The sequence below is a fragment of the Callorhinchus milii genome, unplaced genomic scaffold (assembly GCF_018977255.1).
Source record: "Callorhinchus milii isolate IMCB2004 unplaced genomic scaffold, IMCB_Cmil_1.0 Scaffold4, whole genome shotgun sequence".
In the NCBI taxonomy this organism is placed as follows: Eukaryota; Metazoa; Chordata; class Chondrichthyes; order Chimaeriformes; family Callorhinchidae; genus Callorhinchus; species Callorhinchus milii.
In genome coordinates, this window is record NW_024704745.1 from 17,048,382 (window position 1) to 17,076,356 (window position 27,975).

The window sequence follows — 27,975 nt, forward strand, 5'->3', positions numbered from 1 at the left end:
TTGGGGTTGGTATTGCAGAACTTCCAATCTGATGAGTTTGATCTGCCCTCACAAAGAGGAAGCAGATATACTGGAACACAGAGCTCAGTTGATCATTTGGTCACTTGGCTCAGGGCAGGCTTACCTTTCCGGAGAGGCCATCCGGTCATCTGACCTGCTCGGGTGGTCTTGAAGACAGGCTTCAGCTCAATATCGTCCTTTGACAATTTGGAGCCTAGAAGAGTTTGGGTGGGATTGGGGCTTGTCTGCGGGGACATCCCTTGTTCCTAGTGAAATGTATTTTGATCTAATTCGGCTAATGTGAGTGAACAGTTTAATCTCTCTCACTGATAAAAAAAACAAGTGTAATCAGTTCTGATTTTGTATAATGAATATATGTTTATCAGAGGTATTCTACAGAGGGGGGGATTTCTGTTCTCCCTGGCTTTAAGATAGTAAGCGAACGAGCAAGTAGGGAGACGATGAGAATAATATTTTCATGCAGAGTACAGAGTTAGGATATGGAATGTCCAACCAAGAACGGTGGTTGATGCAGAATCTATATTAGCTTTCAAAAAGGTACTGGATAAATACCTAAAAACAAGCAAACTACAGGGGTTATACAAATGAGTTGAAATGAGTTCTTAAAATGAGTTGAAATGACGCTGTTCGCTGGTTTAGTGATTCAATAAAGTTTGTTCAATTTTCCTGTCTGTTCGTGTTGTTTGACTTACTTTGAAAGAGAAAGCATTGTATTTTGTGGGGCATTGCTGTGCATGTGGTCTAGATAAATTATATCGGTGCTGGAACATTTTTGGACCTCAAATTCTTTCAGGTACGGTACAGGATTTGCTAAATATAAAATTGAAAGCACATTCTACATTTTAGAATTATGGTCGCTGAGAATTGTCCTGGTGTCTCGGTGTATCTGAAAGTAAAGTTTTCTATCCCAATTAACTTCTCACATACCTGAATCACTATTCTCTGAAACTATTCTCTAAGGTCTCTAACAACCCCCAGCATTGCTTTGGAGTGTCACCCTACACATCAGAGGTCTCAACGCACTTCACAGGATTTACTGTGAAAAGGAGTGACTATGTACCTGATGTGAGTTTTGGGTCTCAAACCCACAAACTTTCTGACTCAGAAGTGAGAGCTATCACTCCTGAGACGCAAGAAGCCAAATTATGTTTTTTTCTATATTAGGACAGATGGAAAGTTCACAACTGTACTGAAAGTGCCAAGAAAACAACCACTGAGATTCGTACGTCATTCCATTTAGAACTTATGCATTCACAGTGGTTGAACAAGTCAACGTCATACTTGTCTCTCTGGTTGCCTGCCTGTCCGACATCGAGTCCTGGACGAGAGACAACTTTCTTCAGCTCAACGTGTGCAAAACTGAGGCCCTCCTGATTGGCTCGCGTCAGCGCCTCCGCACCTCAGGCGCTGACAGCATCAGCATCCAAGGCTGCACTCTCCATCTCTCAAAGCCAGTCAGGAACCTCGGGGTTCTGTTCGACCCTGAGCTGTCCTTTCTTCCTCATATCCGCACCACAACTGGCACCGCCTTCCATCACCTCCGGAACATCGCCAGACTATGGCACTACCTCACCCCTCACGCTGCTGAAACTCTGGTCCACGCCTTTATCACCTCAAGGCTGGACTATGGGAACTCTCTCCTCGCCGGCCTTCCCGGCACCTCCCTCCACAAGCTGCAGGTCATTCAGAACTCTGCAGCTCGTGTACTGTCCCGCACCAGGCTTCGCGACCACATCACTCCCACCCTCGCTCGCCTCCACTGGCTCCCCATCCCCCAGAGGATCGAATTCAAGATCCTCATCCTCACCTACAAGGCCATTCACGGCCTTGCACCTTCCTACCTCTCTGACCTACTATCCACCTACTTACCTGCCCGTACCCTCCGTTCCTCTGGCTCCGGTCTGCTCCACATCCCCCGCCCCAACCGCCCTACCATCGGTGGCCGGGCCTTCAGCCTCTCAGCCCCTAGGCTCTGGAACGCCACCCCCCAGTGCCTTCGCCTTGCCTCCTCCCTTTCCTCCTTCAAAGCCGGTCTCAAGACCTTTCTCTTTGACCGTGCCTTCAGCTCCCCTCTCGACTCTCTACCCCCTCCTCGCTTCCTCCCTTCCCTGCCCTCACCCTGACCATTTCTCCCCTGCTCGAGTCCTGACCCAACTGTCCAGCGCCTTGGGACGTCCTCCCGACGTGAAAGGCACTCTATAAATGGAATCTTGTTGTTGTTGTTGTTGTGGTTGTTGGATGAAGCCCTTGGGACGTCCTCCTGATGTGAAAGGCACTTTACAAATGAAATTTCTTATTGTAACCACCTCTAGAGGTAGGACCTTGTGGTGATTATTTCAGCACTGCATCAAAAGCAGGGCCACTCGTCTCTGTTTATTTTGGAGACAGGAAAGCAAAACTGTAACAGTGAGCAGGCAGGGCAGTTCTTGCAGGATGTGGCTCATCTGACAGCAGAGGTGGAAGACTGCCTGTTAGGCTATTTTGGAACTCCATCAGCCTGTTGCAGTTGTCGCTTCTCTCGCCTCTGGGTCAGAAGATTGTGGGTTTCAAGCCCCATGTCAGAAGTTTGAGCTTGTAATCTAAGACAGGAATGGCCAACTTGCAGCCTGTGGGCCACATTACGTATGAGTAAAATAGTCACACAGGCCGGATCTCAAAGCACTTTACTTAGTCAGCGCTGTTATTTCACTTCACAATCCCAAGCCCTTTTGAGCAAACAGTCCGCCACAGGACCCTCACTTATAAATAAAGACATGAGGATGGGGGCCCACAAATCTTTTTGGAGTCAGGCCCACAAAAGGTTAATCTGGCCCTACTGAAACATCTCAAAGTGCTTCACAGGCAATATCCGTAAAGTGTACAGGAACAAACCTCATCCAAATCAAGACTGAATTTAAATATCTTCTAAAATTCTGCACAAACCTAAATTTTAAGACAACGGTATGGAGGGTAAGACTTAAGGATTTAAGATTGTGGAGTCCTGTAGCTCAGTGTTTAGAGCACTTGCCTCGCAAGCGAGAGACCTGGGTTCAATTTTCGGCAGGGCAAAACCTTGGGCAAGTTTCCTTACTCAACATGACCTGATAATAATCCCTTAAGAAAAAAAAACAATAATAAATTGGTCCCTTCAATCCATGTCTGTTTGTGGGACACTGCTGCGTGTAAATGGCTGCCATGCTTCACCCACAAATATACAGTCAATTCACTTTTTAGTATATTCTGTGAAGCGTTTTGAGACGTCTAGCAGATGTGAAAAGCGCTATATCAAATGCAAGGATTATTATTATTTTAAATCTGAGGCCTATGATGTCTTCACACTCCTGCTCAATAAACACAATGTTGATTGTATTGTTCTTCCTTTGTTTTTCACTTTCATCTGTTGTCGCATATTCTGTATTTCCAGAGTTGAATTGCAATTATTAAAATAATAACATGCAGGAGGTGCAGGGCCACACTTCATCCAAATGTGTGGGCTTGTGAGACGGTGGATTCACTGACGGGCTGACTCTCACCTCATCAGCTAGTCCTTTGACCCAGGGCAGGACTGTACATTTGTTAGCAGGGGCTGCCTCTGAGCAATGTACTCCCTATGTAGGGCTGTTCGATAGGGGCCAAGCCATTTTAGTGACTGCTCAGGGAAACACAAGTGTCCCAGACAAGTTCAGAAGCCTGCAAAATTTATTGCCTGGTGTAACAAGTGCCTTCCACCACAATCAAATGTTTCACAGCTAAGTAGAGAGCGTAATAGCCTTAATAAGTGAGATCTCAAAGGGACAGTTTGTTGAAACCTTTTATTTATTTTAAAATAAAAAGTTCCACATTGCGTTTTGTGTGAACGAGTGATTTATTTTAACAAATGGATGACTCCTTACACACCTAACCCTATTTTTCTTGCATATGAATCCTCAGTACTTATTGTTTCACTTATTTTATAAAGTGAAGAATAAATTATAACTTTTTCTATCACATTTTGTAAATGGGGATTTATTTGAACATTATTTTTTTTACTGGGGGTTCTTCAAGATATTTTTCACTGGAGTGAAACGTCTACTTAACTCAACAGACCTTGGAACCCTGATGCAATTCAAAACCACTGTCATTTAAATGGCAACGTTATGTTCATTCAAATGGCAGCCTTGATTCCATGTATAGCAATCTCAGCCATAAATAGTTAGCAACTGTGCATTGTCGATAAGGGAGATCTTGCCAAGTACACTTATGTTGCTATAAGAATGAGCTTGCTGCGTGTCGTCTCTTGATATTTGTCATTTCATTAAGATTCTTAAAGGACTGATAAAGTAGACACTGAGGGACTGTTTCCCCTGGTAGGAGAATCTATAACCAGAGGTCACAGTCTTAAAATTAAGGGTCAGCCTTTTAGAATAGAGGAAACATTTCTTCACTCAGAAGGTAGTGAATTTATGGAATTCACTACCCCAGAAGGCTGTAGGTGCTCAGTCCTTGAAAATCTTCAAGGCTGAGACTGATAGATTTTTAAAAAATAGAGGGATTAGGGGATATGGGGATAGGGCAGGTAATTAGAATTAGGTCTGAAGATCAGCCATGGCCTTATCAAATGGCGGGGCAGGCTCGAGGGGCCGAATGGCCTACTCCAGCTCCTAATTCTTATGTTCTTATGTCAGGATTTCTTGGCCATACTGTCTTTTAAGCAAAGAATGAATTGAAAATAGATGTTAGGGTCTAAAATGTGGAGTTTCTAATGGGGTTCCTCGTAAAGAAAAGTGATGAGTTTGCTCTCAATTTTCCTGGCAAATATCCCTCTCTGTTCCAAATTCAACTTAAAAATATTCCAATTTATTCATCGCGTTGTCATGTGCTGGCACAAATTAATCAAAAAAAACTGCATCTTAGACAATGAATTGGATTGTGTCGTTTGACAAGTTTCTCACCATCAATCCACAATACCTAAAAACCGAATGAAGACAAATAGTTTCTATCCAATGTGCTTTTAGTTTGTAATGAATTCTCTCGCTCTAGAAGTGTCTATTCATGTATGGAATTAGAAAAATCCAGTCTATATAAACCAAAGTCGAGAAAACCAAAAAGGTAAAGCAAAATAAATCAATACAAAAAAATCATATCTAAAAGAAACAGGCTAACTAACTTGTGTTGGCACTGAAGCAGAAGAGGAAGGTTACGATTTGGGGGGATGAGGGTTTCTTTTAAACAAACCGTTGCTTTGAGAACGAATGTGTACACCCCAGTACAATGTATGGAATTGTGGAATTTCAGACCCCATGTACTTAAGTCTATGATTTATCCATAATCCAAATCGCTGCACTTGCTTTTACAACAACAACTTGCATTTATATCATACCCTTCACAGGGGGTGGTGTCTCAGAGAGCTTAATATTTCTTAGAACACATGGTTAAAAAAATATTCTCTACAAGTCCCGTTGATGTATCCAATTGTTCTTTGTCCTGTTAACAACAACCTTGTATGGGGTACATGTTTTGCAGCTGCTTCATTTCCTGGATCTGTTGCTGCTCCTATTTTGAATAGTGAACTAACTCCAGACAGAGCAGGAGGGCAATTTATTTTTATATTGGAAAAGAGCATTTTGCTGCCACATCTCACTTGGCATAAATCACAATTCCTGAGGAGCAGAAGGAATAAAGAGAGTAAAGGGCAATGCTCAGGCATAAGCTAGATACTTTATCATAACCGCTCAATAAAGATTGCATTCAATCGTAAGGTGACAGTTGTTCTGATAGTCAGTGAATAGCCACAGATGGGGAGCATCAACTGACTAACACTGAGGTCAACAACATGGAGTTAGTGTGAGGGAGGGTGAATCAACCTTTTCAACAAATATATAAGTAAAATTCAAATGCAATGTATTATTACATATGTCTCGCATGATAAGAGTAGTGTCAAACAGTAATCTTTCCTTTGTGTAGTCCCCGATTTTCCCATCCTCCAGCACACGTCATGTCACCTGCAATAATGTGCCACATCCTTCAAAGTTTTGGGACACCTGACCAGACAGCACCTCCTACAGAGCAGTGCTCCCTCCACATTGCCCTCAAGCATCAGCCTATTCTGGTTCAACTGGAGGCACCACTCCCTCCATTTCATCTGGCCCTCCCACTCCCTCCGTAATCCGTAAATGTTATGTTATGTTTCTGGAAGGGAAACACAAAAATATTGCTTACATGTCCCATGGACGTTTCTCAAATAGGGCATCCGGCCCTCAGCAGCCAAAAGTTTGGACCACGCTAAACTCAAAAGCCTGACATGGGGCTTGAACCCACAACCTTCTGACTCAGAGGCAAGAGTGTGAAAAGCTAAGCCATGGTTGTCTTATTTCCAGAATTGTCTTGCTGTGCTTCTTTTTCTCACGAATACATACATTAGAATACCTTAGAATATACAGCACAGAAACAGGCCATTCGGCCCAACTGGTCTATGTCAGTGTTTATGCGCCACATGAGCCTCCTCCTGTCCTTCTTCAACTCAGCCTTCAAGCATAACCTTCTATTCCTTTTTCCCTCATGTACCTATTTAGCTTTCCCTTAAATACATCTATGCTTTTTGCATCAACAACTTCCTTCTGGTAGCATGTTCCACATTCTCACTTCTCTTTGTGTAAAGACATTCTTACTGTTTGATCTATTTGTGACTATTTTATATTAGTGGCCCTTGGTTTCAGTCTCCCCAACAAGTGGAAACATCTTCCCTATGATGTTTCAAAATCTTTCATCATTTTAAAGACCTCTATCAGGTTACCCCTTACCCTCCTCTTTTCAAGAGAAAAGAGTCCAAGCATGTTCAGCCTTTCCTGATAGGTATAACCTCTCAGTTCTGGAATCATCCTTGTGAATCTCCTTTGCACCCTCTCCAGTCCCTCTACACCCCTTCTATAATGTGGGGACCAGAACTGCACACAGTATTCCAAGTGTTCTGTAGAAGTTTACCATAACTTCCCTGATTTTCGTTTCTATCCCTCTAGAAATGAAACCCAATGCCTGGTTTGCCTTTTTTTATGGACTTATTAACCTGCGTTGCTGCTTTTAGTGAATTGTGTACATGTACCCCTAGATCACTTTGCTCCTCTACCCCATTTAGATTTTTATTTTCCAGGATGTATGTGACTACCAAAATGTACCACCTCACACTTTTCTACATTGAAATGCATTTGACATTTAAATGCCCATTCTTATTCTATCTCCATTTTTAAATATAGGTATAACATTAGCTATCCTCTGGCACTACTCCCTTTTCTAATGAGTTATTATATACGTGTAATAGTGCCTCTGCTATTTCTTCACTCGATTCTTTTAATATACGCGGATGCAATCGATCTGGACCAGGGGTTTTATCCTCTCTGAGTTTCATTAGTTTTTTGATTATATCTCCACTTTGCATCTTAAATATATTTATATTATTTTCGATCTCTTCTACTGTAATGTCCACCTGATCCGTCTCCCTGGTGAATACTGGGAAAACCAAAACCAAAAACAATAATAAATTGGTCATTTTCAATCTACGACTGTTTGTGGGACATTGCTGTGCGCAATTGGCTGCCGCGTTCGCCCACAAATATACAGTCAATTCACTTTACAGTGTGTTCTGTGAACCGCTTTGGGACGTCCTCCCGACGTGAAAAGCGCTATATCAAATGCAAGGATTATTATTATTATTATTATTATTACTGAGACAAAGTAATTATTTAATATTTCTGCCCTTTCGCTGTCGCAGCCTGTGAGTTTATCTTGTCCATCCCTTAGTGGCCCTATTCCTATTTTGATTTTTCTTTTGTTATTTATATGTCTGTAGAATACTTTATTATTTCTTTTTATATTCCTGGTAGCATGAGTATCACTTCCATTCAGCACAACCCAGAACAGTCTCCATTCAATTTCCCTGTGAAGGGAATAGAGAATTATGGGAGAGGGATGCCGAAAGGCGATTGGGAAGGGTGGAGATTCATGTGGATTATAAGTATGGTATTGATGAGTTGGGTCAAATAGCCTGTTGTTGCTGTACAGATAGTCTGTGTAATTTTATATATGATTTCCAAACCTTGTATTAGCTCTTTTCTAGTTCATGCCGGACAGCCTCCAAATTAGTTAATCTGAAGTTCATCAGATTATTCATTAAATGTTCATCAACATTTTCATTTTCGCCATTTATCTTAATATAGAATTTAACTTCACAAAATGTAAAATTCACCAGATGTGAAAATTCTTCAGATGTAGATCATTTCAGGTGGAATGCAACATTATAAATATATTAAAGATTGTGCCCCAACATCCTGATTCAAATGTTTTAAAAAACTCGCAGAGCTCTGAGATGCCACCGTTTGTGAAGGCAGCTATATAAATACAAGTTTTTGCTTATATTTCAGTAGTTCACAATGGTAATGAAGTGAATCAAGCCAAATACCTGACAAATGTCAGCCTGGCTCAGTGGTAGCATTCTCACCTCTGAGTCAAAAGGTTGTGCCCCATGTTGGGACTTGGAATCACAGAGTCTAAACTGACACTCCAACGCAGTGCTGGGGGTGTTGCATTGTCAGAGGTAGATCGGATTGTGGACATAAGGCCCAAGCTGTGGACAGGAAGATGGTGGCAATGCTCTTCCACATTTCAGGCTGAGCTGCGTTGCCCACTGGGAAGCTCACAGGGAGTTACTGGTACCTACCATCCACCTAGTGAGGGATCAAACCCACGCTTGTCGGATGTCGAATGACCAACTACGAACTATCCTCCTGGTGGGTGGTGGGGGGGGGAAGGGGAGTTAACAGCCTAACCAGCCTGGCTCATCGATAGGACTTTGGCCCATCGATCTCATTCCTCCGGAACCCTAACCTCCATCACTGCAGCCAGCTGCTTTTTAAACCAGTTCAGTATCCTGGCCTCTACCACCTTTCCTAGCAAACCCTTCCAGTTGTTGATTACCCTCTGCGTAAAGAAAGACTACCTCATATCTGTTCTGAAAATGCCCTTTACATCTCTAAACCTACGTATTCTTGTTCTACTCTCTTGATACATGCTTAAGCATTGTTCTGGGTTTACTTTTTCAATCCCATTTAAAATGTCCTGAAACTGATGTGTGCGCTTCCCTTATCTGCTCTTTCCAATTCCTTACTATCCTTGTATATTGTTTTCAGACATTCTCCTGTGTGAAAGTGCTGTTTCATTGTTTTATAAACATATTGCACAATTAGTGATTTCAGTGTTTTACAGAGATCTGGACTTGGTGGGGCCTTGCTGTTTGATTCATGGATGGCCAACAAAATAAAGGGACATGAGTTTCATGGCAAATTACGAGCAAATGTTTTCCCCATCTCACTCCCAAAGCACAACTCGATTCTCTATACTCCTTTACCTCAATTGCCTCTTCCTGATCAACAATTCTGAATACAATGACATGGCTCATTGAAACCTCCATCCTAGTGAATCACAAACACGTCTAAAATGATAGACATCAGCTGCACTCAAGGAAAAGTTAACAGATCTATAATTGTATGGTGTGAATGTGGAAAATATGGATATAGATACAATGGGTTTTCCTCTCGCCTCCACCCAGGCTTCATCCTTGGCCCCAATCTTCTTCTCATCTATATGCTCCCCCTCTCGGTGATGTTGACCACAGACATTGGGTCAACTTTCACATGTACGTGGATGACACTTAAATATACTTCTCCTCCGGCAGGAACTCCCAGTCAATTGATGTCCTGCTAGCTTGCTTGACGGACATCAAGGCCTGAATGAGTGCAAATTTCCTGCAACTGAATGTTGGCTAGATGGAAGCCATCTCTCCAGTCTTCTCTCCAGCAGGTCTGAAATCCTCAACCTCCCTAGGCTCAACTTCAGACTCTCTGAATCTGTGCGTAACTTAGGCATGGACATCCGTTCCCTGACCAGGACCATTTTTTTCCATCTCCGTCACATTTCCCATCTCTGTCCGTACTTCACAGCGAACGCAACAAAAACCCTCGTCCATCCCTTTGTCACTTCCCGGCTGGACTTTTCCAATGCCTTCCTCACTGGTCTCCCCAGCTTCACTGTACACAAAATGCAATTAATTAAAAACGCCACTGCCTGGCCAATAACCCGATGAATCTCCGTACCACCATCACACCAGTCCTTGCCAGGCTCCACTGCCTCCCAATTACTGAATGGATCGATTTCACGATCCTCTCACTCGTTTTCAAATTACTTCATTACCGAGCAGCTCCCTACCTATCCGATTTGCTTACCACCCACTCCACCACCTACTGCCTCCGTTTGGCTGGCTCCACCTCCTATTTGTCTCTCATGTTCTCTGTTCTACCATCAGTGGCCGTGCCTTCAGCCACTAAGTCCCGAAACTCTGAAACTCTCTCGTTCAATCCCTCCATCCTATCACCTCCCTCCCCACCTTCAAATCCTGTCTGAAGACCTTCCTTTGCTTACAACAACAAATTAAATTTCAGCCACCTCCCCCTCCCCCCACTTTCCTGGGCTTGGTGTCAGACTCCGCCACTGTAAAGTGCTCCAGGACGCAATCCCGCATGAAGGACGCTATATAAATGCAAGTTGTTGTTGTTATATTGTTCCAAAACTCGTACCCGGAATAGATTGTCAGCCTAGACTGCCAGTTCTGAACCTCAACCTACTGTCTCCCCATTAAAAATAGTCTTTTAAAATTGGATAACAGAGGCAAGGGTGCTACCACCTGAGCCAGGCTGACTTACCTGAACAGTCCAACCTCACTAATCCGGTCACTCAAGGGTCTGGACAAAAGTGACCTTCTTAGTGAGGTGACCGATTACTGAACCAGGCTGGGTGATTCAGGTCACTGATGCAGTGCTAAGGGTATTGGTAATGGGCAAGTGTGATGAACATTCAACAACCATACTTTGGAATCTTAATTAAAATACAGGCATTGTCACATTTAAAACAAAAGCTGTCATGTATTCAGCCTACCTTTTGAGAATGCATCCAACTTATGTTCTGCCAATGCCATAGATCACAACTAACTGTCTATGACTTTTGCCCTCACTGTTCTTGATTAACGTCCACTATCGCACGTAAGGTCAACTCCTTTTATGGTGGCATGTTTACAACACTGACCAAGAATTGGCGGCAGGAGCTCAGGTAAGGCCGCAGGCGCCAGGCGAAGTCGATTTTCCGCTTGCGCCGCTTCCGGGATCCCAACACTTCCCTCACCGTGCACGTGCGACCACAGCCCATGCCGCCCACAGCAGTGTTGAGGAAACGGTGTGAGAAGCCTGAGACCTAGGGCTTGTGTACAGGTTAGTAGTGGAGGGGGGTGTTTGCACCACGTTTGAAGCGTAAGAGGGCGCTGTGGCGGCTACAATCAATGACCGTTTTCCTGAATTCTGAGGTGCCCGGTTTACTGAAGCAGACAGACAGCCTATCTTTTAGTATAAACCATGAAAGAGACTGTGAAAATGTGCTCGCAATTGTGAGGTGGCTGGATTACCGAGGTGACCGCAAACCGGGTTTCTATTGTATATTTACATCACTGAAATTTCATTACCAATGTGACTTTTTCAAAACAATTTAATAATTTGCAAACCACAGAAGCTGCAAATCTTTTTTTTATTTCAGAAGTTCAGCCACGTGTAGTTTATACAAATATATATGAATCATTCAGTGATTAATTTTCAAAAAAACTATAAAAAAATGCTTTTGTTCAGAAGTTTCTGCGGCAATTCTCAGGAGTATTGTCCTCCCTGATGGACAGGTAAGTAGGGTCTCCTTGGAGCTGAGTTGGCTACAGGGTGACATGTTTGACAATGGAATCTTGGAATTGAAGCACTGCTCTGTGGTGGACTCAGTGATAATAAGCCTTCCATTTGACATAGCACCTCATCATGTCTTCAAGATATCTCAAGTGTTTCACAGAATATACTGTAAAGTGAAACGACTAAATTTTGTGAAGGGAACACTGACAGTAGTCCAGTTTCTGAGCCAGATGGGTCCAGTCTTCCAGAGCCCTGTTGATGACAGATGAGTGCCTGGCTTGTCGACAGGAAGTGAACGGGCAGACTCTTCCACCTCTCAGCTCCTGTTAACCTTACAACCCCAAACCCTGACAGGTAGGGTGGCCCGAGCTGGACAAGTAACAAGAAGCTTGCATGATGGTGCTTTCAAACAAGTTACATGGGTTTAGGTGGTTAAACTCCAGCAGTACCACAACACACATTTAATTCCAGACACAGAAGTTTCCACACGTAGGTTGCATTCATACATAGAAATGTCTGGTTTAAATACTCTTAAGAACAGTGATGAGTTTCTGTTTGTGTTACACACTCAGATGATTAAAACAAGTCAAAGCTAAGACATGTTATTGGCAAACAAAACACAAGTAGTCACTAAATACATTAAATACATAAGTGTGGCTTTCCAATAATGAGCTAGAGAGCCAAAGAGGCTATGCTGAAGAGTAATGGGCCATTGAGTCAGTGTACACATAGTTTCTGAACGTTACTTGGGACCTTACATCCTCACCCCACACACAAGCTGGAAATACTGTGTTAGCCATGGATCAAAAACCATGCTCCATTGTGTAACCTCTCATCCCCTCTCCTGGTGAGGTGCAAATGGCTCCATAACACACATAATAATAATAAATTAGCTTTGCGTTTGCATACTTATAATGTTGAAATAGCTCAAAGTGCTTCACAGATAATGTGCAATTACTATGCATTTGTAAGCAAACATGTCAGACATTTTGCACAACAGTCCGACAAATAGACATAAAATTAATGACTAATTTATTTTCCCAGTATACATGGAAACATTTCCTTCTTTTTTCAAATAGTGTTATGGGATCTTTAATGTCCAGGCAGATGCCTTAACCAGAAGATGCTATTTTCAACATTTGCAATGCTCCCCAGTACAACACTGAAGCCTGAGTTCATAATCCTGACGTTCATGAACCTTCTCAGTGGCCAGAGCTAAGATGATACTTTATTAAGTGTTATAGCAGCTGTGATGCTGGGACTATTTTTTATTAAATACTAAAAATTCAGATGTGAACATTCAGATATAAAGCATGCCTGGAGTTTTCTCAACATTGACAGATGGTGTTTGGTGTTCAGCTCCCCTCTCGACTCTCTACCCCCTCCTCGTTCCCTCCCTTCCCTCCCCTCACCCTGACCATTTCCCCTTTGCTCGGGTCCTGACCCAACTGTACAGCGCCTTGGGACGTCCTCCTGACGTGAAAGGCGCTCTCTAAATGGAATCTTGTTGTTGTTGTTGTTGATCTGTTCGATCCTGGAAAACCTTGTGATTGTTCAAACATACGGCATGCAGGAGGACGGAATGGAATAAATGTTGGGGGGTTGTCTGGCAATTGATCTCATCAGTAACAGGGAAGAAATTACAGAATCTTTTGGTAATTCAGTGATGTTTCGCTACCATTAGATGAATTGTTGGTGTCTCAGTTGTGCCCAGCTAACACAAACAAAAATTCTATACAATATGTTCTTCAGGCTCATAAAGTTTCTCCTCAGTAGTTGATCAATTATGTTACATGATCTTCTTCAAGCTGGTGATGGTCTCTTTCCTCCCCAGAGTTATCAGCTGCTTTACACTTATTCCAATTTGTAGCATGTTTTTTACGACGTAACAGGGCAACTAAAACAAATGAATAAATAAAGTGAGCAGCATTCCACATAGTTGACTTAACCTTAGGAAACATTTTACATGTATTTGCAATTTTTAATATACACAAGAGGGTCTAATGAAGAATATCAGCCCCATAGATTCAGTGCCCTGGCCTCAATCATCCTTCCTGCTAATAACTTGCAACTGTTACTTTCTGCCATCTTTGAGGTGCAAATGTCACATGTGATATTTTATGTGGTCAATCATTTTGACATTCAATTGACTTGAGCTCAGTGACTGGAAAGTATTTATTTAAGATAGTAGTAAACAAGCAAATGGGAGGTTAGGAGACTTTTTTTCACACACAGAGTAATTAGGATATGGAATGCCCTGTTGGGAGCAGTGGTTCAATCAGAATCTCTATTAGCCTTCATAGAAAATTATAGCACAGAATCGGGTCATTTGGCCCAATAGTCTATGCCAGGGATTATATTCCACACAAGCCTCCACTCATCCTAATCCCCTCCCCTGTACCCCAATCTTCCTTGCTCCCATTAAATAATTTTCCTTTTAAATACGTTATATGTTAATAGAGTTCTGAAGCAATATTTCTGTTATCTGGTCTGATCGGGACGTGCCAGCCAGTAAGTCCCAGCTAAGGCAGTTGACAATATACCGGCCGACTTTATGCTGATCGGAGGGGGCTTTGTGTCCCCAGGAAGAGATCTTATTGCAGAGCTGGAGGAACAGCAGCCATTGTGCAGCATGTCCTGAAGGAAATCTTACAGGAAATTGAAATAAATGTCCGATAATGCAGGATTGAGAAATTTATTGCCTCATGATTGCTCGGGAACTGGATAAATATCTGAAAAGGAGTAAACTAAAAGGCTATGGGGAAAGAGCAGGTAAATGGACCTGAAAAAGATTACTCTTAAAGGAGCTAGCTCAGTCTTGATGGGCTGAATAATCTTCTGTGTCCAGAGTTTGGCACAATGGCACAATCAAACAACTGAAATTCTCAATTTCCATGAAATTTGTTTTATTCCTTCTCACTTTGTGCCTCTTACTATTGTTCTGTTTACAGTTTCAGTTTTTTTAAAAAAAAAACACTTGTCCCTGATTTCCCAGCTGTTCTTAACTGCTGTCTGTCTGGCTGGCTCGCTGTTCACAACTGACATCTCACTAATCTGCTACCGAGATCTAAACTTGAATAAACCAATTGACTTTCGCGCCCCCATCATTAATTTAAATTATTAACAAATGAGTCTCTTGCTTTTATCAGATTTGAAATTGACCCATACCAACTTACCATTTTTGACACATGTATGCGATTAGCACCAAAAAAACTGTTATTAAACTGAAAAAGATGAAAATGTGGTGACGTCGATACTTAAACCCTAAGAAAAACAGAATCAAATATCATCAAAATGAACCTTCAGACTCATCTCTAATGCTATTGAACAGTATAGGCATATTTTTCACAATTTAAACACTTGATGCGTTTTATATTAATCCTTCATTCGTTATAGCGCCTTACCTCAGCATTGCAAAGCACTTCACAAGATTTACTAAAACGTTTAGTTACTGTATTTATACAAACAACAACAACAACATTTTATAGAGCGCCTTTCACATCAGGAGGACGTCCCAAGGCACGGTCAAAGAGAAAGGTCTTGAGACCGGCCTTGAAGGAGGAAAGGGAGGAGGCAAGGCGAAGGCACTGGGGGATAGAGTTCCAGAGCCAAACCTCTCTGTACTCTACAATTTAAGACAAATTATTAAAAATCACAAACAACAACTTGCATTTATATAACGCCTTTCACATGGGGTAACGTCTCAGAGCACTTGACAGTGACTGAGTACAACAACGAGTCAGGGGAGAGGGAAGGTGACTGTAAGCACGATCAAAAAGGTCTTTAGGCGGGATTTGAAAGTGGGGAGGGAGGGGGCAAGGCAAAGAGATTGAGGGAGAGAGTTCCAGTGTTTCGGTGCAAAGTGGCTGATGCACAGCTACTGATGGTGGAGCAGAGGGGACGAGGAACAAAGAGGAGGCCCTAGCCATAGGGGGTAATAATAATAATACTTGTATTTAATATAGTGCCTTATCATGTCTTCGACACTTCTCAAAGCACTTCACAGAAGTGAATTGATTGTATTTTGTGGGCGAAACTCGGCAGCCAATTATGAACAGCAGTGTCCCAAAAACGATCGAGTGACCACTCGATAGGTAGGGAGGTGCAAGGGAATTAAGTGATTTAAAAACGAGTGAGAAGATCCTGAAATCAATCCATTCAGTAATTGGGAACCAGTGGAGTGTGGCGAGGACTGGTGTGGTTGAGGGTACAGAGTTTTGTGCAAGTGAAGCAGCAGGAGAATTTTGAAATAGTTGAATTTTGTGAATGGTGGAACTGGGGAGACCAGCAATGACGGCATTGGAATAGTCCAGCTGGGAAGTGACAAAGGTGTGGACGAGCTGCACTCGTTGTGAGGTATGGACAGAGGTGGGCAATGAGACGGAGGTGGAAAAAAGCGGATCCTGGTCAGGGAACCGATGTTTGGTAGAAAGGAAAGCTGGGGATCGAACCTGACGTCTAAGTTGCACACGGGTTCGGTGAGTCTGAGGGAGAGCCCGGGGAGGTTGAGGAGTTCAGACCCGCAGGAGAGAAGATGTTGACGGGAGCCAAAGAGGATGACTTCCGTCTTGCCAATATTCAGCTGCAGGAAATTTGCGCTCATCCAGGCCTTGATGGCTGTGAAACAAGCTGACAGGGTATCAGCGGACTGGGAGTCGCAGCTGGAGGAGGAGAAATAAATTTGGGCATCATCCGCATAGATGTGGAAGTTGACCCCATATCTGCAGATGACATCACCGAGAGGGAGCATGTAGATAGGAAAAGGGGTTGCTAGGATGGAGCTTAGGGGTACCCCGCAGGTGACTCGGTGGCAGTGGGAGGAATAATCATTTGCCAAGATGTATTGTTGGTAGTTTGTTAAGTCGGACTCGAACCATACGATTGCAGTTCCATTAAGTGAGATGAGGGAAGAGAGACAGTGGAAGAGGATGGTGTATTTGATTGTGTTGAACAAGGCAGAGCAGACTAGAAGGTCGAGGAGGCAGTGGGAGCCCACGTAACAGAGAGAGGGGATTTGTTATTTTGTCGAGTGCTGTCTCTGTGCTGTGCGCAGGGCAAAACCAGACTGGAGGGGTTTGAGTAGGGAGTGAAGGGAGAGGTGTAGGTGAAGTTGATTTGCAATTTCGCGTTACAAAACTTTGGCCAGAAACGGCTGGTTTGAGATGGGTCTGAAGTTTGTCAGGTTGTGCAACATTCAGCAGCAAATCAGCCTCCTTCAGGGAAGCAGATTTCTTCATAATAGTCTTGTGTACTGCATTGCAAAATGTAAAGGATCAAAAAGATTGAAGGAGTGAAAGAAGGACAAAAGAAGGAGCTGTCCTCTCAGCATAGGTTTTGAGCTCATACAGATAAATAATCAATTGAACGAAAAAACTCACCTTCACAATCCTCCATTTGAAAAGGATCGCTTTCTTCACTGTTTCCTGGTTGGTTTAAAATACAAACATACGCTCCCTTATTATTCAGGGGATCTTTTATTTCCAGTAAATGGTCAGTAATGGGATCATTGTCCAGTTGCACGCTTTTGTGTATCCACTCGATTTTAACTAAGTCTTCATTTGAGGTAACATTCTTGTTGCAAATCATATGAACAACAGAAAGATTCCCTCTGCATGTAATCTTTGGCTTTGAAAGTGGGTCTGCAAAATAAAATTCCAGAAACAAATATGTTTTAACCACGTATTAGGAACAATAATAAAATAATCCCTGCATTTGATATGGCCCCTTTGTAAGGTAATTGAAATTAAGGACTGGAAGGAAAGAGTTAAATTTAAGAAGTTGTGTAAGAAAACTGGCTTTCCGTGAGATATTGCAGAGACTAACAATCTTTTGTTTCACTCCCCAACCTTGAAAAGACATACAGTAACTGAGAATGGTTTTGAAGTCTTGGTAACTGAGCAGAAATGTCGGGAACCCTATACCTATACTATACCTTATCATCATCAAATCCTCTTTTCACAGGGTTTACTGTATAGTACAGTGTCTGTGATTTTCGGCTAATATACAGCCAATTTGCACACAGCAATGTCTCACAAATACCCATGAAGTGAATGGCCAATTTTATGTTGGCCAGGACATGAGGATAAACTCCCATCTCCTTTTGAACAATGCCATGAGATCTTTAATATCCACCTGAACAAATGGACAGCACCTCAGTTTAACATCTTACCCGAAGGACAGCGTCTCTGACAATGCAGCGCACCCTAGCACTTTATTTTACCTCCAATCTACTTTTGTAGGCAAGGAGTCATTTACGCTGTAATTATCGTGACCAGTAGTTTTCATGATCAGCACTGATTAATTTTCGAGGAGCAGGTTATCAGAAAAGAAAAGCAAGTTATTAGAAAGAAGAGGCAGGTTATCTAGAAAATAATAACTTACCAAGGACCATTAGGTTGTATTTATTTTCTTCAGTATTGCCATCATCAAATGTGTATTCCAATGTGTAGATACCGACATCTTCTTTCCTTAATTCATTGATTGATAAAGTGTTTTTGTTAATCACAGTTCTTCCTCTGTACGGCTGATAATATACAGGCTCTTTGGACAGATCTGACCAGTCCACGATCTTGTCATGTCTAAACTTCCAGACGATTTCTATTGTCCCTTTCGGACGATTGAAAGAGAAAGATACATTTTGGTTCACCATTCCGTATTCTGTATATTCTTCCTGGATTGACACTGAAACTGGAGAAAAATAGAAGTTGAATAGCAATGAAGATCATTATTAATTATAATAATTCTTGCATTTGAAGTAGCATCTTTCACATTGGGAAGACGTCTCAAATTCCTTCCCAGTATTTACTATGAAGCATAATGAATGTGTATTTTGTAGATGAACGCAACCGCCAATTTGTGCAGATAAATATCCCACAAAACAGCCATGATGTGAATGACCAGTTTTATCTGAGAGAATGTTCAACAACAACAACAAAATTACATTTATGGAGCGCCGTTCATGTCGGGAGGACGTCCCAATGTACTGGCCAGTCAGGAGTCAGGACTCGAGCATGGGGGTGGTGTGGGGTGGAGGGAGGGAAGGCAGAGAGTTGGGAGGGCGACTGTAGGCACGATCGAAGAGGAGGCTCTTGAGACCAGCTGAGGACCGATGATGGAGGCGAGCGGAACAGAGCACTTGGTAGGGGACCATGAGGAAAACTCCTTAAATACATATTTCACCTGCATTGATTACAACATAGTATCAGTGCCAAGCTTAGGCAGCATTTTAATAAACACTTACAGCTCAGAACTGAAGCCACACTGGTAACGGCCCCCCCCCTGGCAGCCACTGACACAAGGTGGGATGCAATGGACTCCATGTTCAGTGTGAGTGGATCATTCACACCCTACTGACACATCAGAACTGATTTGCCATTCACAACACAACAGAGACAGCAGCAGATGCAGGTTGCAACAAACTGAAAACTTTTATTTTCTCAAGAGTCTGAAGGAGTGAGAGTCTGTTGGGATTTAAGGGGAAAGATAGGAAAGGGAGCAGCACAGAACGTAGAAAGGGCTTCCTGCCTGTGTGGTAGTTTCTCTTCAAAGAATGAAGAGCGAGCTTGCCTCTTCTCCCTGGAGCTTCCCTCTTTTCCCAACAAGACCCATCAGAAGTATTTGAGATTATGAAGCATTAGAAAATGTAGATTTCAGTGTGTTTTATTTAATAATGAATATTCCTTGCATTTGATATACTGCCTTATTATTTCACTGAAACGACTCAAAGCACTTCAAAGGATTTCAGTGAAGTTTGTGATTGTGTATTTGTAGGCGACATGGTAATCATTTCCGCACAGCAATGCCCCACAAACAGCCATGAAGTGAATGATCAATTGTATTTGGATGATTGACGGCCAGAACTCTTTTCGAATAGAGCTACAGTATCTTTAACATCCACGTGAACAGGTGGATGGAACATCTCATCTAAAGAACAGCAGCTCTGATAAAGCATTACTCATCCAGTGTCATCCTAAACTTGAGAACATACCAACAAACGAATAAGATGGACTTGAACCCACCACCTTCTGACTCAGAAACGAGAGTGATAACAACCGAGCCTGGCCAATACCTTTTCGGTAACTGATAGAAGCAACATCAGAAGGAAAGGAAGATTACTAGCAGTGGAAATAATCTAATAAATGACAGTCAACACAGTTGCAGAAGGTTTGCATCTTGTCTTATTAACTACAGACTTTTGTTTAAGGTGACATCCCAAACAAGAATTAGGCCATCTATGCTTTTTCATTATCTCCTGATCTCACTCTCTGGAACTCTATCCAAAGGCCCTATGACTCGCATCCTCCCTCACCTCTTTCAAAGTCTGTCTTAAGGCCTTCCTCTTTGACCGTGTCCTCATTCATTTTTCCCCTCTCCACCACCTCTCAGCTCCCACCCCAAGCTCCAGTGAAAAGCCAGAACTGTCAAGTGTTTTGGAACTTTCTCCCCATATCAAAGATGCTTATATAAATGTAAATTTTGCATTGTATTGTATCAACAATTTGTGGCAGCAGGATCAAAGAACATTTCTGGAAGTTACTGAACAACTAAACACTGTATTGTGGCTGTGTGAAGCTCCTGCATGAATTGTAAATAGATGGTGACAGTGCAGTCAGCCTGCCTCATTGTGGAGTCCTGTAGGTTGTGTTTAGAGCACTCGCTTGACAAGCGGGAGGACCTGGTTTGGCGAATTCCCAGGGAGGGCGAAATATTGGGCAAGTTCCTCTATTCCACACAACTCTGCTTACCTAGTAGTAAGTCGGAACCCGGTTGGTAGTCGATTGGTAGATCGCTTTTCCGGGGGTAATAATCCCTTCAAAATAAATAAATAACTTGGTCACTCAATCCATGACTGTTTGTGGGACACTGAGGTGCGCAATTGGCATCAGTTCACTTTATATTCAATTCTGTGAAGTGCTTTGAGACACCTCGAAGGCAGGATAAGGTGCTATATCACAGGCAAGGATTATTCGTGGAGTCCTGTAGCTCAGTGGTTAGAGCACTTGCCTTGTAAGCAAGACACCTGGGTTCAATTCCAGGCAGGGCGAAACCTTGGGCAAGTTTCCTTATTCCACACACCTAATAATAATCCCTCCAAAACAAAAACAATAATAATTGGTCATTTTCAATCCACGACTGTTTGTGGGACACTTCTGTGCGCAATTGGCTGCCGTGTTTCGTCCACAAATATACAGTCAATTCACTTACAGCATATTCTATGAAACACTTTGAGACGTCCAGAAGACGTGAAAAGCCCTATATCAAATGCAAGGATTATTATTATTATTATCATTATTATCTGGACCTGGAAGGGCATACCAGTCACTGGGGGCAGGGAGTCATCCCACTCAGCTCCTGTTAACCCTGCAAGCCAAAGCCCTAATAGGTAGAGTGGTCCTAGCTGGACAAGCAGCGGGAAAGCTCGCCAGACAGCAATATCAATGTCAAGTTACGTGGTTTTAGCTGGTTTGACTCCAGCAGTTACCTCAACACACAAGCTGCGATCCCCAAGCCTTGGCTCTTGCCAACCTATGCCTAATACTTTCCAGAATTGGGTAAGCATGATGTGTCCCTCCAGGGTGAGAGTACGTATTCCATTCCAACAATCTATCTCTGATATTTCCATGTGGAGGTGGGATACATGGGAGTCTCAGCTTGGTTTGGATACTTCTAAGCATGGTGATGGGTTTCTTCATGGGTCAGATACCTGACTGACCCCGCCACCAAAAATAATTTACAAATAAATGTGGCAGGATTAAAATGAAAGACTTCCTTAAAACATTTTTGCTTAAAATGGCTTAATGGCTTAACCGCTGTTGTAATCCAAGCCACTTGTGATCACAGAGAAAGCTATGACCTAGACCAGGGGTGGGCAAAAGACGGCCCGCAGACCATATTCGGCCCGCCAAATAATTCTATCCGGCTCGTCATTGTGTCTAGCAACAGAAAAAATTATAGTCCGTTCAGTCATTGAAGTGCAAAGTCATCCACCTAGGTAGCAAAAACAGTAGAGCGGGTTATTTTTTAGAAAGGGAGAGATTGGAATGTGTTAGCGTCCAGAGGGACTTGGGTGTCCTTGTACACCAATCACAGAAAGTTAGTCTGCAGGTGCAGCAATTAGGAAGGCAAACGGTATGTTAGCATTCATTCTGAAAGGATTAGAGTATAAGAGTAGGGAAGTCTTGCTGCAACTGTATAGGGTCCTGGTGAGACCACACCTGAAATACTGTGTGCAGTTTTGGTCTCCTTAGTTAAGGAAGGATGTACTTTCCTTGGAGGGGCTGCAGCGTAGATTTACGAGGTTAGTACCAGGGATGAAGGGGATGAGTTACGAGGATAGGCTGACCAATTTGGGCCTATATTCTCTGGAATATAGAAGAATTAGAGGGGATCTTATAGAAACCTATAAGATCATCAAAGGGCATGATAGAGGAGATAGTGGGAGATTGTTTCCCCTGGTTGGAGAAACTAAAACCAGGGGTCACAACCTTAAAATCAGAGGCCAGCCCTTTCACACTGAGTTGAGGAAGAACTTCTTCACTCAAGGGGTGGCGAATGTATGGAACTCACTACCCCAAAGGGCTATTGACGCTCAGTCCTTGAACATATTCAAGACTGAGATAGATAGATTTCTTATTGCAAAAGGGATTAAGGGATATGGGGATAAGGCAGGGTTAGGTTATTAGCTGGAGTTAGATTAGAAGATCAGCCATGATTGAATGACGGGGCAGGCTCGAAGGGCCGAATGGCCTACTCTTGCTCCTACATGTTATGTTATGTTAGTCCCAGAAAGTCGCATAAATTTCGCATTTGAATCTGACCGGGAACATCAGCCAATCACACTGCTTAGTTGTGCGCACGCTCCCTTAAGTGTTGAATCAGGCTGACATCAGAAATGCATGGATTGGCAAATTTTCAAAATCTCGCCTGCGGCAACCGTGGCAATACTTTTCACTGAAGAGGACGTTAATTTGAAATGAGTTTATCAAAGAAGCGGAAAGTGGACGCTGAAGGCCGAATATTCAACAGAGAATGGACGTCTAAATTTTTTTTAAAACCAGTGTGAGTAGAAAATAAAACAAATAAATAAATTTAAAAAAATAAAATAAATTAAAACATAAAATAAAGAAAGAAAATAAAAACAGTGTGCAGTTACAAAATGACGTAAGCAATTTTGCAGGTTTTTCACGCGCACTCGATGACAGTCATGATGTCAAAGACACAACCCAGTTGATAATTTTTATTCAAGGTATTACCAAACATCTTGAGCTCACAGAAAAATTGGCATCAATGCAGTCAATGAAAGATACGACAACTGAAGAAGACTTTTTGGAGGCAGTAAATAAGTGTATCTTAGAATTAGGAGTGGAGTGGAAAAAATTGGTGAACGCAACCACCGATGGAAGCCTGAATCTGACAGGAAAATGTTGGGTTACTGAAAAGAATTCAAGATCAAGTCAAAGAAGCAAATCCAGAACAGAATATTGTTTTTCTACACCGCATTATCCACCAAGATAGATCCTCTGTAAGATCTAAAACTAAGCAATATCGTGGACACAGTTACGAAAGTGGTCAACTGCATTCGAGCAAGAGGATTAAACCACAGGCAATTTGTAACTCTGCTTGAGGAACTGGAATCACATCTTACATTCTGTATCACACGAATGTAAGATGGCTTAGTTTAGGAAAGGTCTTGAAAAGAGTATGGGAACTGAGAACAGATATTAATTTATTTTTGGACATGAAACAAAAAGATTCGGATTTCCCACAGCTGAATAATGCGAATTGCCTCTCTGATTTTGCATTTGCCATTGATAACATGGGCCACATGAATGAACTGAATTCGAAACTGCAACAGAAGTGGGCCTTCGACCTCCAATTCAAGCTTATTGACCTGCAATGTGATCCTTGGCTTGTGGAGCAATTCAAATCGGTGACGCTTCCCAGTTTTTACGCCTCTCTGAATGAATATACCTTTCCAAAAATAAAGGCTCATGCCCGAGGATGCTTGTGCTGTTCTGATCAACATACATATGCGAGGAGACATTTTTTGTGATGAAATTCAAAAAATCAAAACATAGATCTGTGATGACTGATGACCACCTTGCAGCAGTTCTCCGCATTGCAACAATGGAGATGATGCCTGACTTAAATTGTCTGGTTAATGCACATCAGCGCTTTCATTCTTCGCATTGAGTGAGCTTCTCACATTCTCATCAACATGTGAATAAATGAATAAATATCGAATACATGTCTGCTCAATGAGTTGTTTTTATTTAACCTAATTTTAATGAATCTCAATTATATAGACTGTATTTGATGCATGTAGAAGTGTAAGACTTGATTTTGAACTATTATTAAGCATTTGCATCTATATAAAATGTGTGGCCCATGCAGCTTACCAAAACTCGTGAAGTGGCCCGCCAGCCAAAATAATTGCCCACCGCTGACCTAGCAGAACAATTACTGATGTGGACGTTTTTACATATTGCGGTGTTGCTTCACAAGCTTTTGAGATTTAGTGATTTGGATTTGCACATGCTTCCTGGAATTTTTGGAGGATTTCTATTGATGCTGGTGAATTAATAACCACAGGCTGTATGTGTTCACAGCCACTCCCAGTGTTTTAACATTCCAGCGGCAGCACATCTACTGTAGAAACATTGAATAACTATGACTATTGTAAACCACAAGTTAACACACATTTATTCCTTTTAGTCAGACATCCATTGAATATGTTGCATAAACAACACGCAATGGTTTCCCTCTAGTGGTATCACAGATACACAACACAAAAAACTTTTATAGTTTTGTAGAATTCTTTAATTTAACCTTCACAAAGTTGAGTGCAGCTGGCACAATGCAAAATGCTTATTAAATTTTCAACGTAAACTGCAAATAATAATAATAGAAGGGAACTTTATTTTTATTTGGATGCTGGATTGTCAAGGCAGATAAAGCAACTTTAACAAGAGAATTGAAAGAGAAAGGAGTCTTAATTGAAGACACAAGTCAATGCTGCTGCATTTCATCCACAAAATATACAGTAAATTCACTTTACTGTACATATTGTGTAAAACGCTTTGAGATGTCTCAAAGACTTGATCAGGCTCTACATAAAATTATTATCATTATTATAATGACAATTCAGGAAACACCCACAACACATTTTGGGGAATTTTATCTTGGTATTCACACAGAGTTTATCTTCCAAGTGTCTCAAACAGATATATAACTACCAAGTAGTCTCTTGTGATAAGCTGTGTAAGAGTGGAACTGAGCAATAAGATCAGCACAACTAGGTTGCTGCATTGGTCAGAAAGACAATAATGAAAATTAATGCTGAATCCCTGATACAATTTGGGAGAAAAAGATCTGTACCAAGTGTTAAAACTATAAAAGTGTGGAAGAGATGAGAGATGTAAGGATTAGCAAACACAAATTGTTAAAACTGAGAGAGCAGGTTGATAAGGCTGTTAAATAAAAGTTGGGCAACAACTGGAACCCAGGGGAACCCCATTCTGGTGCCCTTCAATAGATCTCTGCCTTGCTCAGACCACTTCCTCATTTCTCTTTCCTCTCATATCACTCTCCCCTCCTCCAAGCCTCCACCATCTTTTTCCGCCCATGGAAAAAAAAAGCTTTGTCCCGAGCCCCTCACAATCGTCCTCTCATCCTCTGATGTTCTCTCCCCCTTGCCTTCGACCCGCAGTGATCCAGACCAGCCATCAAGAGGCAAAACCATCACCTCTCCTCAACCTTCAATTGCCTTGTCCCCCTAAAAACGGCCACCGCCAATCATGGCTCGAGCATCTTCACACTTATCGCTATGCCCTCTCTCAAGCCAAAATTGCTTTCTACTCACAGGTCATTCTTAAGGCCAACAACAAATCCCCAAATCTTGTTCTCCATGACCCACCACCTCGTCCACGTGCCCTCCCAAGTACCCTCAATCCTCACTTCTGAAGAGGTTATGGACTTCTTTATCTCTACAATAGTTAACATCTGCCTGGCTGCCTCCTCCTACTTCCCCCCCACCCATGTCTCCTACCACCCCGCCCAATGCCCTCCATTACCCTATCCTCCTAGCACGGTTCCAACCACGGCTCATATCATGGCCCCCACACCACACTTTGCCCCCAAGTCTTCCTCTTCCCTTTCGCTTACCATCTCCCAGATGAAGCCCACCAGCTTCTGGTCACCCAACTCCACCTTCTCTGCCCACTGCTGTCTGACACAATCAACTAGTCCCTCTCCTCAGGCTCTGTCCCACTCCCACTCAAAACTGCTGTCAAAAACTCCGACACTCACATCAATGGCCACCCACTAGACCTGGTAATCACCTGGGGTTTTACCGTCTCTGATGTCACCATCACTGACAATGACATTTCAGATTACTATTTCAATTCCCGCCTAAAGACCTTCCTCTTTGATCGGGCTCACGGTCATCTCCCCCCTCTCTCCCCCCCGGCTCGGTGTCAGACTCCGCCACTGTCAAGTTCTCCGGGACGCTATCCTGCATGAAGGGTGCTATATACATGTAGGTTGTTATTTGTGGGGCATTGATGTGCACAAATTGGCTACTGCTTACAAAACACAGTCACTACACTTGACATTAAATCCTGTGAAGCATGTTGGGACCTCTTCCCAAGGTGATTAAATCAAATTTAAGCTTGATTAGTATTATGGCTACAGGACTTTCTTGGTCGAGAAAAAGCCCAAACATACACATCCATTTCTCTGCCTAATTCAGGACGACGAGGAAAGGCAGCGGATTTGTTTTCAGAGCGCCAGCACAGGTGCGATAGGCCCAATAGCTTTTAATAAAAAGAAGAAATAACACTAATAATGCTTGCATTTGATAATCTGGCCTTTCAAGTCAGAGCACTTCACAGGATATACTGTAATGTGTAGTATTTGTAGGCCAATGCAGCAGCCAGTTTGGGCAAAGCAATACCCAATGTCGATCTGTACAGCTCAGTTGTGCTGCATTTCAATTATGGTGATTGTGGTGGTGTGTGGCCAAAGCCTTTGGTTCCTTATATATCTAGGGCTCAAATATACTCTTTCTAATATACAGTTTCATTTCTGCATTTAAATAAGGCAACTCCCAGATCAATGTCTGCTCCTTGACCTTAATTTTAAGTTTAGTTTGTTGCATGGTTTCCTCCTTTCTTTTTTTTAAAAAAACAGAAAACTTACACACAAACACCATCCCCATAACACATGTACACACACACACATTGATAAATACATTACCCCAACTCCACACCTTCCAATAACGATAAGATATTCACTGGAAACTTACCTGAAATCAGGAAAACACCAACAAAATAGCTGCAACCCCACATAGTTTTCCTTTTGCTGCGCAAATCCAGCCAGAATCGAGAGGTGAAAAGGTGGCTTTGGGAAAATGACAACCAGACCCTGGCAATGGTAGCACTGAGCTGGGCAAGAAGAGAGACTTTACAGTGACTTAGGCCAGAGCAGCTTCACACAGGGAAAAAAATAAACCAGCGATTGGAAACCCAGAACCTCTACAACACTACTTGACGAGCCAGAGTCAAACCACTCTAATGTCGATCCTTCCTTCCTTCCTTTCTTTTTTAAAAACAAATGTAAAGTATCGCATGCGTCTTTCCTAGGAAATAAAATAATAATACAATAAAGCACTATAGAGATCAGGTAAACCGTGGTCTCTCATCCTTAAAATGGTCAGATTTGGGAAACCTTGTATCTTGTAAGTGGAAGAAATTGCTATGTATCTGTCTCTCTCTCTCTCTCTCTCTCCACTTCCTGGTTTGGCTTGAAGGCCCAGCTTAGAGCTGGTTACTCCCTCCTCCACTCACACTGTAGGCTTTCTGCTGCCAGTCAATTTTTTTAAAATGCAAACTTTAAACATGAATTTTTTTTCCCCACTAAATCCCATATTGAATGGTTATAAACCCCCAATTTCCCACCGCCTCCCTGCTAATAGCATCCTGGCTGTCTTTGCCGTAGGGTTGACTTATTCCGGAAGGTTTTATCGCATGACATGGCTTTGTGCCAGGAATGAAAGTTTTCCTGGCGAATTGTTTATTACACAGATGGCAATTTGTCCCCAGTGGAAATGAAAGGATCAGTGTGTCTATCAGATTTCTTATGTGCAAGTAAAGTTGAAAAACAGATCTGTTGCTTTTGAAAGTGCAAAACGCTGCAATTGCTCGTGAGCCAGAGTTATGTTTATATTAGAATA

General features: G+C 42.4%; 1 protein-coding gene and 1 non-coding gene across 4 annotated transcripts; one reads left to right on the forward strand and one right to left on the reverse strand.

Annotated features, from left to right (window-relative positions):
• Positions 1 to 13,222: 13,222 nt before the first annotated feature.
• LOC103177453 (SLAM family member 5) lies at positions 13,223 to 27,732 on the reverse strand. Of its 3 annotated transcripts, none has more exons than XM_042334689.1 (5): positions 27,049 to 27,732; positions 18,126 to 18,431; positions 17,123 to 17,383; positions 14,921 to 14,968; positions 13,223 to 13,641 (listed from the first exon to the last, which is right to left on the reverse strand). In XM_042334689.1, exons 1-4 carry the CDS (start codon positions 27,089 to 27,091, stop codon positions 14,964 to 14,966), a joined length of 615 nt encoding a protein of 204 aa, XP_042190623.1. In that variant the 5' UTR covers positions 27,092 to 27,732; the 3' UTR covers positions 13,223 to 13,641; positions 14,921 to 14,963. The 3 variants fall into 3 exon arrangements, with proteins under 3 accessions (XP_042190623.1, XP_007889795.1, XP_007889794.1); XM_007891604.2 differs by having other exon boundaries at positions 14,921 to 15,008; XM_007891603.2 differs by lacking the exon at positions 14,921 to 14,968.
• On the forward strand, positions 20,717 to 20,788 carry trnat-ugu. Its single transcript has one exon. It is a non-coding gene; the product is annotated as a tRNA-Thr (tRNA).
• Positions 27,733 to 27,975: the final 243 nt, after the last annotated feature.

Bases quoted from the DNA above. Each gene is read 5' to 3' on its own strand.
- LOC103177453 (XM_007891603.2), bottom strand. From the start codon at position 27,091: ATGTGGGGTTGCAGCTATTTTGTTGGTGTTTTCCTGATTTCAG. The intron at 18,432-27,048 runs GTAAGTTTCCAG...ATTTTTCTCCAG, and splicing joins TGGTGTTTTCCTGATTTCAG to TTTCAGTGTCAATCCAGGAA. The intron at 13,642-17,122 runs GTGAGTTTTTTC...CATTTGTTTTAG, and splicing joins TCAAATGGAGGATTGTGAAG to TTGCCCTGTTACGTCGTAAA.